The 14,917-nt window shown below is 35.7% G+C and overlaps 1 protein-coding gene across 2 annotated transcripts in view; it reads left to right on the forward strand.

The window, feature by feature from the left end:
* MNAT1 (MNAT1 component of CDK activating kinase) overlaps positions 1–14,917 on the forward strand; it is a 220,335-nt gene that overhangs the window by 43,313 nt on the left and 162,105 nt on the right. For both annotated transcript variants that reach the window (XM_079699958.1, XM_079699959.1), the window contains exons 2-3: positions 3,316–3,468; positions 5,797–5,870. In XM_079699958.1, coding sequence (XP_079556084.1) covers positions 3,316–3,468; positions 5,797–5,870 — 227 coding nt within the window. The remainder of the gene's footprint in view (positions 1–3,315; positions 3,469–5,796; positions 5,871–14,917) is intronic.

Below are 14,917 nucleotides of genomic sequence, written 5' to 3' on the forward strand. Positions count from 1 at the left end.
TTCGACATTATGGTACCTATTCTGGTCTTTTGCCTTTTTCTATAAACTTTAGAATCAGTTCGTTGATGTCCATACAGTAACTTCCTGGCAATTTGATTGGAATTGCATTGAATCTATAGATCAAGATGGTAAAAATTGACAACTCAAAATATTGAGTCTTCCTTTCCATGAACTCTTTCTGTCCATGAATATGGAATATCTCTCCATTTATTTAATTCTGTTTTGATTTTGTTCATAGGAGTTTTGTAGTTTTTCTCATTTGTACATATTTTGTACAATATCTTGTACATATTTTGTTAGATTTATACTTAAACGTTCAAATTTTTGGGAGCTAACATAAATGGTATTGTGTTTTTAATTTCAAATTACACTTGTTCATTGTTGGTACATAGGAAAGCAGTAGACTTTTTGTATATTGTATCCTGCAACTTTGCTATAATCACTTATTAGTTCTAGAAGTTTTTTGGTTGATTCTTTTGGATGTTTAACAAAGACAATCATGTCATCTGTAAACAAAGAGAGCTCTGTGTCTTCCTTTCCAATCTGTATATCTTTTATTTCCTTTTCTTGTCTTACTGCATTAGCAAAGACTTCCAGTATCATGTTGAAAAGGAGTAGTGACAGTAGGAGAGAGTGAGAGTAGGAGACAGTCTTGCTTTGTACCTGATTTTAGTTGGAAAACTTCCAGTTTCTCACCATTAAGTATGAGGTTAGCTGTAGGTTTTTTTGTATCTAGTCTTTGTCAAGATTTTTAATCGACTTGTTACCTCTGGAAAAAGAAGAAACAAGCTGATTAAAAATCTTGACAGAGGAATATAAGCAGTTAAATATTCTTGAGAGAAGAAAATAAAATCTAAAAATAAGTCGTTCAGAGAGAAAAGAGGGCAGGAACCATTCTGGTTTTTAAAAACAAAAGAAAACCATAAAAATATCTTTGGGAATGGGTAATAACTGAGGATTTGGGCTTTTTCAGCAAATTTTCCTATGTTCTGCAGAATATAAGATTTTGTTTGAAAAAGTTCCTAGCACTCTTGGAGGCAAAAGATTGCCCACATACTGCTCTTTTGGCTGCTCTGCTGCCAGATGAAGTGAACTAGCAATAAGGAACTTTTTCTTCTGTTCTTTTTTTATATGACCAGTTTTCATGTATATAATCTGTAAATACGTATATTGTAAGTATGTAGAAAAAGATCTGGCCCTGTAAACATGGAACTTAACAGTTGTATGTTACATGTGGGAAGTGAGATGTAGAACAGAATGAAGTAGAACTTTGAGTTTTTTCTCTATATACTTCTACATTTGAGCTTTAAAAAAAGAATTATTTGTTCTTTTAGCAATTAAAATCAGAAAGGGAAAAGTATGGGAAAATAAATTATTAAAAGAAAACCTTAATACTGTTGAAATCCTTATGATTTAAGGTAGATTTTTGAAAAGTGGAGATGCAGAACTGACGGTGGTAACAAATTATATGTCTGAGATTACAATATGACTTTTAGAAATATTAAAGTGTATTACCTTGTTAACTGAATTATTGACTGAGTCTACTCTCCAAGACCTTGAAATATAGAATATTCTATATAATGGCTCGATGGTTTTGAGTATTTCAGATGGCTCCTTGCCTATAACTATCTTTAGTCAGTGTAGTTCTAAAGTGTGCTCATTTTCAACTTCTCTAGCTGGATTTAATTTCCTCCAACCACAAAGATTAGGCAAAATGTACCACTCCCAATCTTCCCAATCCCAAGTGAATTTTCTGGGGTTTTGTTGATCTTGAATAATGTCAACTATGATCTCTGTTCTCCCTCTTAGGGATTTTTTGCCTCTATTTTTTGATGGATTTTTTTCCCCTCTACTTTAAGATAGAAATATGCAAAGGTCAATGTTAGTATTTTACTGATAACTAACCTTAAATATTCTTATTTATCTGTATCATTCTTCTCATTTAGCTTATTCCATAAGTCAGCTACATATTTGGAAGAAATCAACTTTTCCCTTATTTATTAGAATTTGTCCTTTTTTTTTTTTTTTTTTTTTGTGATGTGATGTGTTTAGAATAATAATAGGCCAAATTCCGGCCCTCCATTCTAGTGGAGGTTACAGAAAATCAACACATAAAGAAATAAATAATTTCAAATAGTGCTAAGAAAGGAGTGATTAGGGTTGGTATGGCCCTAACATATGGATTTGGGCAATATTACAGCTGGAGGACTACATACCAAAATGTTTAAATGTTTGAAAGTATGAATCAAGCTACATCTTTAGTGCAGCCTTAGTTCCAACGCTGCATCCTGAGTTCCCAGGAACTTGAATCTTTAAGACCCACAGGCTAAAGCAGCTACTTTCTTCTGGTCAGCCTTTCCACTTGCTAGTCCGATTACTAGCATGGATCTGCTAGGGCAGGGTGGGGCAGGGATGATTGGGTGGTGCCTGGACCCATCTAAAACAGTATATGAACTGATACTGTCAATTCGCAGGAATCTTAATTCGCAGGAATCTCATTAACCTTGCCAGCTCCTTTCTTTTCCATCTCAAGACTTCCAGGAAGTTCTAAGTTCTTCCCCAAATTGTACTACCCAAGAAGGGAGGAAAGAAGGGATGGAGGTATTTGGGAAACTTGGCTTGCCTGGGCAATCACTTTGGTGAATTTAGGACAGCCAGGTTTAACTGATTAAAGATTTTATAAGTAGCCACTCTTTCTAGGATTTCTCAGGGCAGAAGCTGTGGTGATTTTCTCTTCTCCACATATACTAGGTCACTCTCAGTTCTTTATCCTCTGGCCTGGGGGCCTCCTTCAGCTAGCACCTCTCCCTTTTGAGTAACTGCCACTTACTCAATTGCTAACAGAACTTTAAAAAACTTCCTTACAAAGGCTGAAAGGGGAAAAAAAGTTTTTGTTTTAGTGATTATGATATGCAGGGTTCTCTAAAGTGCAGGCCCCTGCCAGGTCTAAGGGTGATACTGGACTGAGAGTGGAGTTGACCCTAGACTGCTCTTTTACGTGCCTCTTTGACTTCCCCCTGTCCTGCTATCTGAGTCCTCCCAGGTCCCAAATCAATTTTTAAAAACTTGTATATTTGTTTAATTTGTAAAACTAAACTGGTAACCCTTGGGACACCTATGTCTGAAGTAGACTCCAAATGAAAATGAACTTTTTTCCCAAAGGTTTTTAATAAGAGTTTAAGTAGCAATGATTAATTTTCCTGGCCCCCTGCAGCACCCCCACAAACAAAGAAACACCAAAACAAAGGCAAACTATATACAGAGTTGTTGCCGATTTGAATACTAGCTTAAAAGTTATATTTTTTCTCCTTACAGGTGTGAAAGTTGCGTGGATTTACTCTTTGTGAGAGGAGCTGGAAACTGTCCTGAGTGTGGCACTCCACTTAGAAAGAGCAACTTCAGGGTACAACTCTTTGAAGATCCTACTGTTGACAAGGAAGTTGAGATTCGGAAAAAAGTGCTAAAGATGTAAGTGTTAATGTTTGAATGATTCAGTTCACAAAGAGGACTTTAACAATTATTTCTGTAACTGATATAATTATTTACTTGTAGAAATGTGGACAGTTTGGCAAGTGAATAAGTATAAATTCATCTATGTAATTGTTCAATGTTAAAAAATTTATTAAGGTCTTAGAGAGCTCAGTAATATTAATTATCTAATCTTTTTTTTAATTTGTCTGCGTCAGGTCTTAGTTGGGGCATGTGGGATCTTTTGTTGCGTCCCGCAGGCTCTTCGTTGTGGCGTGTGGGCTTCTCTCTAGTTGTGGCATCTGGGTTTTCTCTTCTTCAGTTGTGGCATGCAGGCTCCTGAGCGCGTTGGCTCTGTAGTTTGCGGAACGCAGGCTCTCTCTAGATGAGGTGTGCGAGCTCAGTAGTTGTGGCATGTGGGCGTAGTTGTGGCGTGCGGGCTTAGTTGTCCCACCGCATGTGGGATCTTAGTTCCCCTACCAGGGATTGAACTGCCGTCCCCTGCATTGGAAGGTGGATTCTTTACCACTGGACCACCAGGGAAGTCCCGAATTATCTAATCTTTGTTAGAGAAGTGTAAATCTTTTTTATTAAAAAAAAATTTTTTGGCCACTCCATGCGGCTTGCAGGATCTCAGTTCCCTACGAGGGATGGAATCCAGACCACAGCAGTGAAAGCCCAGAATCCTAACTACTAGGCCATCGGGGAACTCCCAGAGAAGCGTAAATCCTCCAAATTGATGGCTTCACAATTTATTTGCTTTATTTATTCTTTAATTTAATTACTAAATATATACTGAGTACCTACTCTGTTCGAACAGTGTTATACATATTAGGCCCTCGAAAGGCTTACAGTACAGTGGCTTGGATAGCATAGACATAGACAGTAAAACAGGCAAACAAAACAAATATGTGATTATACATTGAGAAAAATGCTATGAAGTTAGGGACTGAATGTTGTTGTGAGTCAGTGATGTAAGGTAAGGCCTGAGGAGGTAACATTTAAGTTGAGATTGAAAGCTATTAGAGAAAAATCAGCATTAGCTACAATTTCTTTTGATAGATCTCTCTGTGTGTATGTGAGTACATAAATATTTCTAATATTCTTTTTCACTTATGATTTAGTTTTTTACTCTTTGTTAATCGTTTTGGATTTCATTTTATCTGTACTTTTGTTATAAGCCACTTTATTGTTTTTTATTTATTTATTTTTTGTTCTTTTTTTTTTTAAACATCTTTATTGGAGTATAATTGCTTTACAATGGTATGTTAGTTTTATTGTTTTTTAGGTTTAAAGAATTAATATCTATCTATCTAGGTGGTCTACATTTCAACCTTGGTCACCAATGTTTTAGCGGCATCTTTCTAGGTACTTTACTAGATAAAGTGTTACTTTATCAATACCCCAAGCTACTCTTTTAGTTTTTGGATTGCTTATGGGAGATAGTCTCTCTTAGATTCTTATCTTTTTCATTAAGCCCTCTCGTTTCCTAATTCTTCACAGGCACACTTACAATATTTATAGATTTTCTTGATCTAGCATCCTTTAGACTGTAACTGTCATGAAAAACAGGCAGGTGTCTTTTTATTTATTTATTTTTTATTTTTATTTTTTAGAGAAACATTTTATTTGTTTACTTTATTTTTTAAAATTTATTTATTCATTTATTTATTTATTTATTTATTTTTGGCTGTGTTGGGTCTTTGTTGCTGCACTCGGGCTTTCTCTAGTTGCGGCGAGCGGGGATTACTCTTCTTTGTGGTGCACGGGCTTCTCATTGCAGTGGCTTCCCTTGTTGCAGAGCATGGGCTCGTGGGCTCAGTAGTTGTGGTGCATGGGCTCAGTTGCTCTGTGGCATGTGGGATCTTCCTGGAGCAGGGAATGAACCCATGTCCCCTGAATTGGCAGGTGGATTCTTAACCACTGTGCCACAAGGGAAGTCCCAGGAAGGTGTCTTTTTAATTAATTTTAGCTTTCTGGAAATTAGTGACTCTATTTATTAGAAGTAAACAATATCATAATTCCAATGATAGACCTTGTTTAAGCTCATTTCCCATTTTTTCAGTGTCCTAATTTCTTTATTTTTCCCTTAAGTCTTAGGATTTTACATGTTGTACCATTCTCTCCTGATTCTACTCCTCTGTAGTCATAAGAATTTAAGAACAACATTCTTGCTGTAGCTACAAACCTGGTGTCAAGAAAACTGTTTTACGCCATAAGCAGTCCTTTTTTATGTATCATGTATGAATTAGTAAGATCAAACAAACCAGTTAGTTAATATTGAAAGCAAATGATATGGAATATGTTCATTTTTTTCTTCTCTTAAAGATACAATAAAAGGGAAGAAGACTTTCCTAGTCTAAGAGAATATAATGATTTCCTGGAAGAAGTGGAAGAAATTGGTATGTTTTTAATGCTTGTACTTTTGGTGTGCTAACCTGTGTGCTTTTATCTTTTAGAAAGAAGATTCTTTCTTTTAGAAAGAAAAAAATATTCAGTTTTTTAAGAAATAGGGTTTCCATGAACTGTATCCATGGTGACTAAAGCCATATGTTGTTTATCATCATTTATGCTTCTGTGCATGCAGTAATTTGAAAATACTTTGAAACAGTTGACTGTTGAAGTGACATTCTATTATTCATTGTTATTCTAGAATCTGAAGTTAGAGTAATCTTCGTGCTTATTCTTTTTTTTTTTTTTGCGTTATGCGGGCCTCTCACTGTTGTGGCCTCTCCCGTTGCGGAGCACAGTCTCTGGACGCGCAGGCTCAGCGGCCATGGTTCATGGGCCCAGCCACTCCACGGCATGTGGGATCTTCCCGGACCGGGGCACGAACCCGTGTCCTGTGCATCGGCAGGCAGACTCTCAACCACTGCACCACCGGGGAAGCCCCGTGCTTATTCTTTCTATTGTGATTAGTCAAAAAGAAGCTTTCATCAAAAGAAAGTATTGTTTCCGTGTTTTAAATAAGATTTCACAGATGTTAAAAAGTCTGAATTTGTTATACATCAATTAAAATAATTAATGTTGTTTTTTAAAAACTTGCCATAATATTACCATAGGTTTGGAAATAATACAAAAATTAGAGACTATGAAAATTAGAACAAGACTAAGAGAATTAAACAGTTATCTTTTTATTCTTCTCTCAAACCTGATAGCCAAGCTATACTCACATTATTTCATATTTAAAATATGATTATAATAAAATTTATCATTCTTTAAAATATTTATATATGGTAAATATTTAGAAAATTCAAATTCCTGAGGAATGAAGTATTCTAGTTCCTTTAATTTCTTTATTAACTAAGAAAAACCCAGAAAATCTTTTGTTTCACCTGTTATTGAAACTTTTCTAAAATATCTAAGTTCATTTATTATATCATAGCAAGTAGCATGTACAGACATAATTTAGGCTTTTTCTGGGATCTTTTAGTGCCTTGGAGCTATTGCTTTTTTATTCTAATTGTATTCATTGTACTTTGTATGTAGTCTTAGCAACCATGAATGGCTATGAACTTTAGCTGAAAAGATGGTAGAATTGGGAGTGCTAAGACAAAGTAGAAAAGTTAGGATATAGACTGAGAAGATAAACTGAAAACAAATCTGCAAGAATGGGCAAGTGTGCAGGTATGTAGAAATCTGACTATACTTAGATATTTGGTTTAGGACAGGCAGTTGGACACCAAGCCGGGAGACAGTCAGCTTACATTTATTCTGAAGGCCGTGTTGTTATTCAGAAGTCTGGTCAGGCAATAAAGGAAAAGGAGATTATAGATGTCACAGAGCAAGTTGAATACATGGTCACAAGTCCAAGCAGGCAGGTAGGATAATTAAAAGAAACTGATGGACCAAGAAGGTGGGGAAGATGGGATCTTGATTCTGGAACAAGGTTTTAGTTGAGCCATGATTTTAAGAAATACATGTTTTTTGCTATGAAGTTTGAAGATATGAACAACCTGAGGGCCCATAGGTAAAATCATGTCCAGAAGTGGGAGCTAGGATTGACAGGTAAGAGCAAGTCCAGATATTAGGGCTTACAATATGCCATTTTTTCTTTACCAGATAAGGAAGCTGGCTCAGAGCATTTAATCTGAAACTGATTCTGCTATTATGAATTGATATATTCACAAAGGACTATCTTTAGTTGCATTATGTTGACACTCTCTTAACAAAACTCCGCTTAATTGACTCATTGGAGTAACTGATATTTCCCAGTCCTTCTGTAACATGTACTGACTGATGATCAAAGCGTAATGAATGCATGATGAATCTTGTCCATTAGAAGATTTCTATACCTCTATATTTCTCTCACCAGTTCAGTTATATATTGAGTTGGTTGTACTGGTAACCAAACCTTCTTATGCCAGTTGTACTTGTTATTGTAATTAATTTAATTAAGTAGTTTATAAGATTGGGAAAAAATTACAAACCTCTAGAAGGATTCTAGTTCTCAGGTCCTTGGTCCATTTTAAAAAGATGGAAACTGAGCAGTATAAATGACAGGTATGGTTTATACAAGAAGGAAGCACAATTCCCATTAAAAACTGTACCTTGAGTGTGTGTTATTACATTAGAGAATGACTATACACTTACTGCATATGCTTTAAGTTAAAGTGTTTAAGGAGAGTGTATGTATGTTTCCCTTCTTTAACAGACTTTTCTAAGTAATCAACTACTGATCCTGATCATGTTGGACAAAGAGCAGTTCTGCTGCATTTGAAAATATTGATGAAGTTTGGGACCTCGCTTTATGGACTTATAGTTTATTTTCTGAACTTTAGCTCAATTCAACAAATAGTAATTGTTCTAAGTGAACTATTTACTTGCTGAGGATATATGATCTTTGTGTTCAGTAAGTTCATACTCTAAAGGGGGAGATAATTATAATTTAATGTGAAAGCAGGGTAGGCATTTATTTATAAAGTGTTTCAGGAATATAGATAGCAAAACAGTTAATTCAGCATTAGGAAATAGAGGTAAAGTTTGAACACATTTGAGTTCGATCTTAAAAGATGAATAGTAGTTTACCTGGTAGAAAGAGGATGGAAGAACATTTGTAGCAAAAGACAAAGTCACAGAGATATAAAGGTGTTGAGCATGTTGGGTAATGTAGCAAGTAATCTGTTATAGGTAGGTAGACATGGGGAGTGACTAGAAATGAGGTTTGAAAAACAGATTGGACCTGGGTTAATGAGGGCTTTGTAAGCTAGACTGTAAGGGTTAAGATTTCATTCTATGGCCAGTAGACAGCCAGCCGAATACTGTGCTAGTGATGTGAAATATTGACAGGAGATACTCGAGGCTGGGAAACCATTTTTTAGGGGCTGTAGCAGCAATTTGGGTGAGAAATAATGAGTGCTTAGAGTAGGTAGTAACTGAGGGAGGTAGATAAAAGGGATGTTTTAGAACTAGAATATTCGAGTGACTAATTTCGTGTAGGAAGCGAGGTTAGAAAGAGCAGGCAAGGATGAATTGCAGTATTCTGACCTTGAGCAGTTGCTGGTGTTAATCTAGAAAATAAAAGTGGGAGAACTGGCATTATTTTCCATTGTTTTGTTTTGTTGGGTAGAGAGTATGGAAATGAGGGTAAGACCAGTTTTAGCCCTCTTAAATTTTGTTAGGGTGTGACTGCACCACTTAGTTATGTGTCATTGTTCTGATTGTTATGGTATAAATAAAACTTTCTCTTTTTTTTTAAACTTCCTTTTAAAATCTTGTTTCAGTACCTGTTTACTTTGTGTCTTATTCATGCTTTTAAAGGTGATTAGTTGGATGTTTGTGGTATCTGTATTGGCTATCTCTGTGTTAATCAAAAGTATAATTTTCACAACTCTTGAGACAGGCATTTTAATCCCTGTTTTGCATATGGAGAGGGGGCACAGAGAGTTTAAGTATTGTGCTGAAGATCACATTGCTAGTAAATAATGGAGCCGGATTTTGAATATGGGTTTTCCTCTCTCAGAGCCCATGAAAGTGCTTAGTAGTCTCAGAGAATAGTTAGTAGTCTGAGTCTAGAACATGGGATGCAGATTGGTAGAATAGTGGGAGATGAGAGAAAAAAGTAGGTTGGAGCTATATTTTGAAGGATCTTAAAGAAGTTTGGAAGGAAGGAAGGAAGGTAGGAGGGTGATACTGAAGATGGTTAGAGTGAAAGGAATAGAGTTGGTAGGGTGGCTAAGGACTCAGTGTTTGAGGATTTATAAATTGGGGATTGGTCATTTTGTTATATAAATTTCATTATGAATCCTTTGAATATCATGAATATAAAAATTTTAAAGTAGTAGAATTTTGAATAATGGCATAAAAATTACAGTAGAGGGGGCACACATGAAGATGAACTTTCTTATAGCATTAATAATAGGCTCTTTTCTGTGGTTATGACAATCTAAACATAAAAATTCTTGTTCCTTTTGGCCTCAGGGATTATCTCAAAGGTTTGTCCTTAGTTTCATAATAAACATTCTTTTGGTTCAGGGTATGCTTATTTTAAAAGGGTGAGAAAGTCCTAAAGGCTTTAATTATAAATTCTGGATGTCAAAAAGACTTCAGAATTGTACTCAAATAACATTAAATCTCTCAGAAAATACAATAGGTTTTTTGTTGGCTTTTAATACTTGACTAAAGGCAGGTCAACCTCTGAGCTAAACCAGTAACCAGATAGATAAAGGGCCAAATGATTGTTACGGAAAATTGTTCCTTTTTCTTCAAGGCTATTATACCAACCTGATTCATTGTGGCATGAATGAGACTTGCTTCTTCTGAAAATTTTTCAGAATTGTAATCCACTTTTATGTTTTTTTTCTTTTTTTAAAGGAAGAGATTTGTATTACTTATGATTACAATTTGTATCTATTATATTGCTGTTACCTTTGCTTTTTCAATTAAAAAATGAAATAAATTAGTTACTTTAGTTTCATTAGAATTCATAAAGTTTTTAATAAGCATAAAAGAAAGAAATTGTCTATAAACAGACAGTTTTCACTTAGAATTTAACTTTACTGTTTCTAGGTTCTATTTAATGGGAAGTTTAAATTAGTACAATGTCTAGCTTGCTGATAAATTGTAATATTTTTTTCTTAAACTGCTGTAAACATTCTAGTAGAGTTCAACATAGGATATCAACTTGATTACCTTTACTTGTCAGTAGATTCATACCATAAGAAACAAAGATTATTTTTTCCTGTAGTTTCGCATCTGCTTACTTTGCCATTCTGTATAATTTAGTTCTGTAATTATAAAGCTCATTTAAATTAAATCTATTTATAAAGATAATTATAAATATCAGCATTGATTTATTTTTTATTTTAGTTTCTTATTGAGTTATGATTAACATGAAATATTGTCTTAGTTTCAGGTGTACAACATAGTGATTCGATAATTTTATGCATTATGAAATGATCACCGCAATAAGACCGGTTCTCATCCATCACTATAGAAAGTAGTTACAGCATTATTGACTATATTCCCTATGTACATTACATCCCTGTGACTTACGATTTACTTTAAGCAGGCAGTTTGTACCTCTTAATCAGCTTTACCTACTTCATCCATTCCCTGACCCCCAACACTGGTTTATTTATTTTTTTCCTCTTGTAATAATTCAACAAGCATTTCTTGACCTCTTACCAGATGAGAAGTTCCTGTTGTTTTTTAAATAGACTTTGTTTTTTAGAGCAGTTTTAGATTCACGGCAAAATTAAATGGAACGTACAGAGAGTTCCTGTATACCCCTTGTGCCACACATGCACAGACCTCCCTCACTATCAACATACCCCAGTAGAGTGGTAAATTTGTTACAGTCAATGAACCTACATTGACATATTGTTATCTCCTAAGTCCATAGTTTACATTAGGGTTTACTCTTGGTGTTGTACATTTTATGGGTTTGGATAACTGTATAATGGCATGTATCCACCATTATAGTATTGTACAGAATAGTTTTGCTACCCAGAAATTCCTTTGTGTTCTGCCTGTTTGTCCCTCCTTCCCCCGAATCCCTGGCAACCACTGCTCTTTTTACTGTCTCCGTATTTTTGCCTTTTCCAGAGTGTCATATAGTTGGAATCGTACAGTATGTAGCCTTATCAAATTGTTTTCTTTCTCATAGTAATATGCATTTAAGGTTCCTCCATGTCTTTGCATGGTTTTATAGCTTATTATTATTACTGTTATTATTTGGTGCTGAATAATTTCCCATTGTCTGGATATATTATAGTTTATTTATCTTTTCAAACTACTGAAGGACATCTTGATTGCTTCCATGTTTTGGCAATTATGAATAAAGCTGCTGTAAACATTCGTATGCAGGCTTTTGTGTGGACATAGTTTTTAACTCCTTTTGATAAATACCAAGGAGGGCAGTTGCTGGATTGTATGATAAGAGTATCTTTAATTTTGTAAGAAACTATCAGACTGTTTTCCAAAGTGCTGGGCCATTTTGCATTCCCACTGCAGTGTATGAGAGTTCCTGTTGCTCCACATCCTTGACAGCATTTGGTGTCATCATGTGTTGTTTTTTGCCCATTCTAATGGGTGTATAGTGAAAGTTTTTTATTTAAATGCCGGGAGTGATAAAGCTGAATCAGTCCTAGAATCTGCCCTCAAGGACCACTCTATTAGGTCAAATAGATAGGTACCTTGAAAATAGTTATACAGGGTAGAAAGTGGATAAATACCACCAGAATGATATTAGGTAATCTGTTGTGAGCATTCAGGGGTGGAGAGATGTAGGGGATTTCTAACTGCAAAGTGAGTTATAGCATTCAGGGATGGAGGATGGAGAGGATTTGCACCTGCAAAGTGAGTTATGAGGAAGAGCTGCTGATTAAGCTGGATATAGAAGGGTGGCCAGATACAGATATTCACAGTTGCTCTGGGTTGAGGCTGGTACTAAGATGGGCCCTGTGGGAGCAGTTTGCTCACAGGAATGGAAATAGGAAAGTGTGGCCTGTACAGATGCAGAGAAATAGCTGAACTGGGCTAGCAGTGGTCTTCAGGCATAGAGAGAAGCAATAAAACTAGCATTGTAGACAAAAGTTCACGCTTTGGAACACAACATTGTGAATCAACTATACTCCAATAGAAATTTTAAAAAAAGGTTCAGGCTTTGGAATCAGCCTAGGTTAAAATCCTGGTTCCAACATTTACTATACCTTGGACGTAGTTATTTAGTATCTTTAAACCTTATCTGTAAAGTGTAAATGACAGTAGTACCTCACATATCTCATAAGATTATCAGGAGGATTAAGTGATATAATTAGGTCAAATGCTAGATGTAGTGCCTATCATACGTGTTATAGATCTTTGAGATGTTTCATAGATACACATGTGTGTGCCCACGTACACGTGCTATAGAGTATAATGTTCAAGCAGAGGTTTTTTTTTTTTTTTTTTAATTGGGGTATAGTTGTTTTACATCAAGCAGAGTTTTGAGAAGGAGATCACTTCAAGAAAACAAATGAAGGAAAACTACTTTGGTTGGATTGCTCAATCTCTCTTTCCCTTGGTTCTTGAAGAGGCTCTGAGGAATCTGCAAAACTCTCAAAGCAGAGAGGGAAAAGTAATGTAAGAGTTAAGACTGGATTGTTTTCAAGGCATTGTGAATGGAGAAGTGATGATACAAAGATTATAGAAAATATGATGAAGTGCAAAGTAAAGAATGCTGTGTATGTGTATACATATCATGTAAAGTAGAAAGAGATTTTTATATGAGCTGTGAATAATTTTTCCACATTTATAAGAGAAGGAAGTTATTTCTAGTTAGGGGAACCGGGGAGAACTTCATGGAAAAGACAGTATTTGGATAGACATTTGAAGATTGGGTATATTTTCAAAAATAAGAAAGGGGGATCAGGCATTCTGGGCAATGGTATGATCAAAGGAACTGGAGCAGGAAATGTGGGGAACATTTGGGAAATGCACACCTGTCTAGTTTCAAGATAGGTCTTTATTGAGGGGAGATAAAAGTAGTTATAGCCAAATTAGGAAGGGCTCTGAATTCTAAAAGTGTTTGATTTTTTTTTTTTCCTAGTAAAAGGGGGAAGGCAGACGGGATGAGAGAGGACTATAGGATGGTGGAAGAGGAAGGTGATTTGAGGTGTGCTTCAGAAATATTAGTCTGGCAACATTGTATACTGTGGATGGGGTTAGGGAATAGGGAAAGATGCAAAGATTCTGGAGACAGGAAGTTAAGTCAGAGATTAAATTATCCAGGGAGAAATAAGATCCTGGCTTGGAGTACTGGCAGGGTACATTGAAAATAAGGGCAGTTTTAAAGAGATTTTGGTGGTAGAATCTGTAGTATTTTGCAGCTGGTGCTTATGGAGTGCAAAGGACAGTGGGTCACATGAATGAGATATTAAATCCTGGTGTCTTAGCATGATAGTCATATCATTAACAGGTAAAGTATTTACAAGGAGAAGTAAATTTGAAGATGTTTATGTGCTGGGTTTTCTAAATTGTACTTTGAGATGGTATCAGCTTTTCCTGGCATTTCTTTGCTTGAAACTGTGGCAAGTTATGAGATTACACAAGGAACATAGAGGGAGGAAAGAGGGCAAAAGTCAGAATCATGCAGTGTACCTAGAGAGCAAGATGAGGCAGAGATGGAAACAAGAATGGGTAGTTGGAGTAGTAGGAAGAAGATCAGGAGAACATACTAACAAATTAGTCACGGGAAGGACGTGCTGAAGAAAAAAAAGTGATCAAAATTGTTAAGTGGGCATAGATGTTGAGGGTGGTAGAGGTTGTGAAAGATTTTTGGATTTGGTGGCTCAGTGGATGGCTGTTAAATACAAGGAGTAAATTGTGAGTGGTTGGCAAGGATTGTGGAATCAGAATGGATCACAGTTGCCTTTCTGAGGGCTGTTGCTAGTTGGGAGCTTCTTTCTCTGACTATTTTGTGTTGGGGCCAAGGTGTGATTTATAAGGAATGCCCTATGTTGCATCCTAGACAGATTCCCTGGTTTACCACCATTATTATTTTCTTTTCTACTTTGTGATAAAAAAGCTGGAGCAATAGCTAGAGGGCTGTTGTTTCTCATTTTCTCTCACTTCTCCCAGAGTTTTAAAATTGCATGTAATAGAATTGAGAATTACTTCTTTTTTTTCTACATACTTAAATAAGCCTGGATTTTCAACAATGATTATGATAAATTGATGTTCTGAAATAAGTTTGTCCTTTGAAGAGATAAAAATTAAATTATGGATCAGATTGGTCTTTTGAGTATGTTTAATGGCCTTACTCAACAAAACAGATAACCCTCTGTTGGGCTTCCAATATTACTTTTCAACTCTTGCAGACCTAATGCAAAAATCTAGGAACTATTTGAGATGGTTATTAGTTAAATGAAAGAGTGAGATGGGGAAGGAATCTGTAGAAACATGGAGTAAAGCAGAGTTATTTAGGGTAGATCAAACCTGTTTATAGGTCAAGCTGGAGGAAGCAGTG

The sequence above is a fragment of the Hyperoodon ampullatus genome (assembly GCF_949752795.1).
Source record: "Hyperoodon ampullatus genome assembly, chromosome: 3".
NCBI lineage: Eukaryota > Metazoa > Chordata > Mammalia > Artiodactyla > Ziphiidae > Hyperoodon > Hyperoodon ampullatus.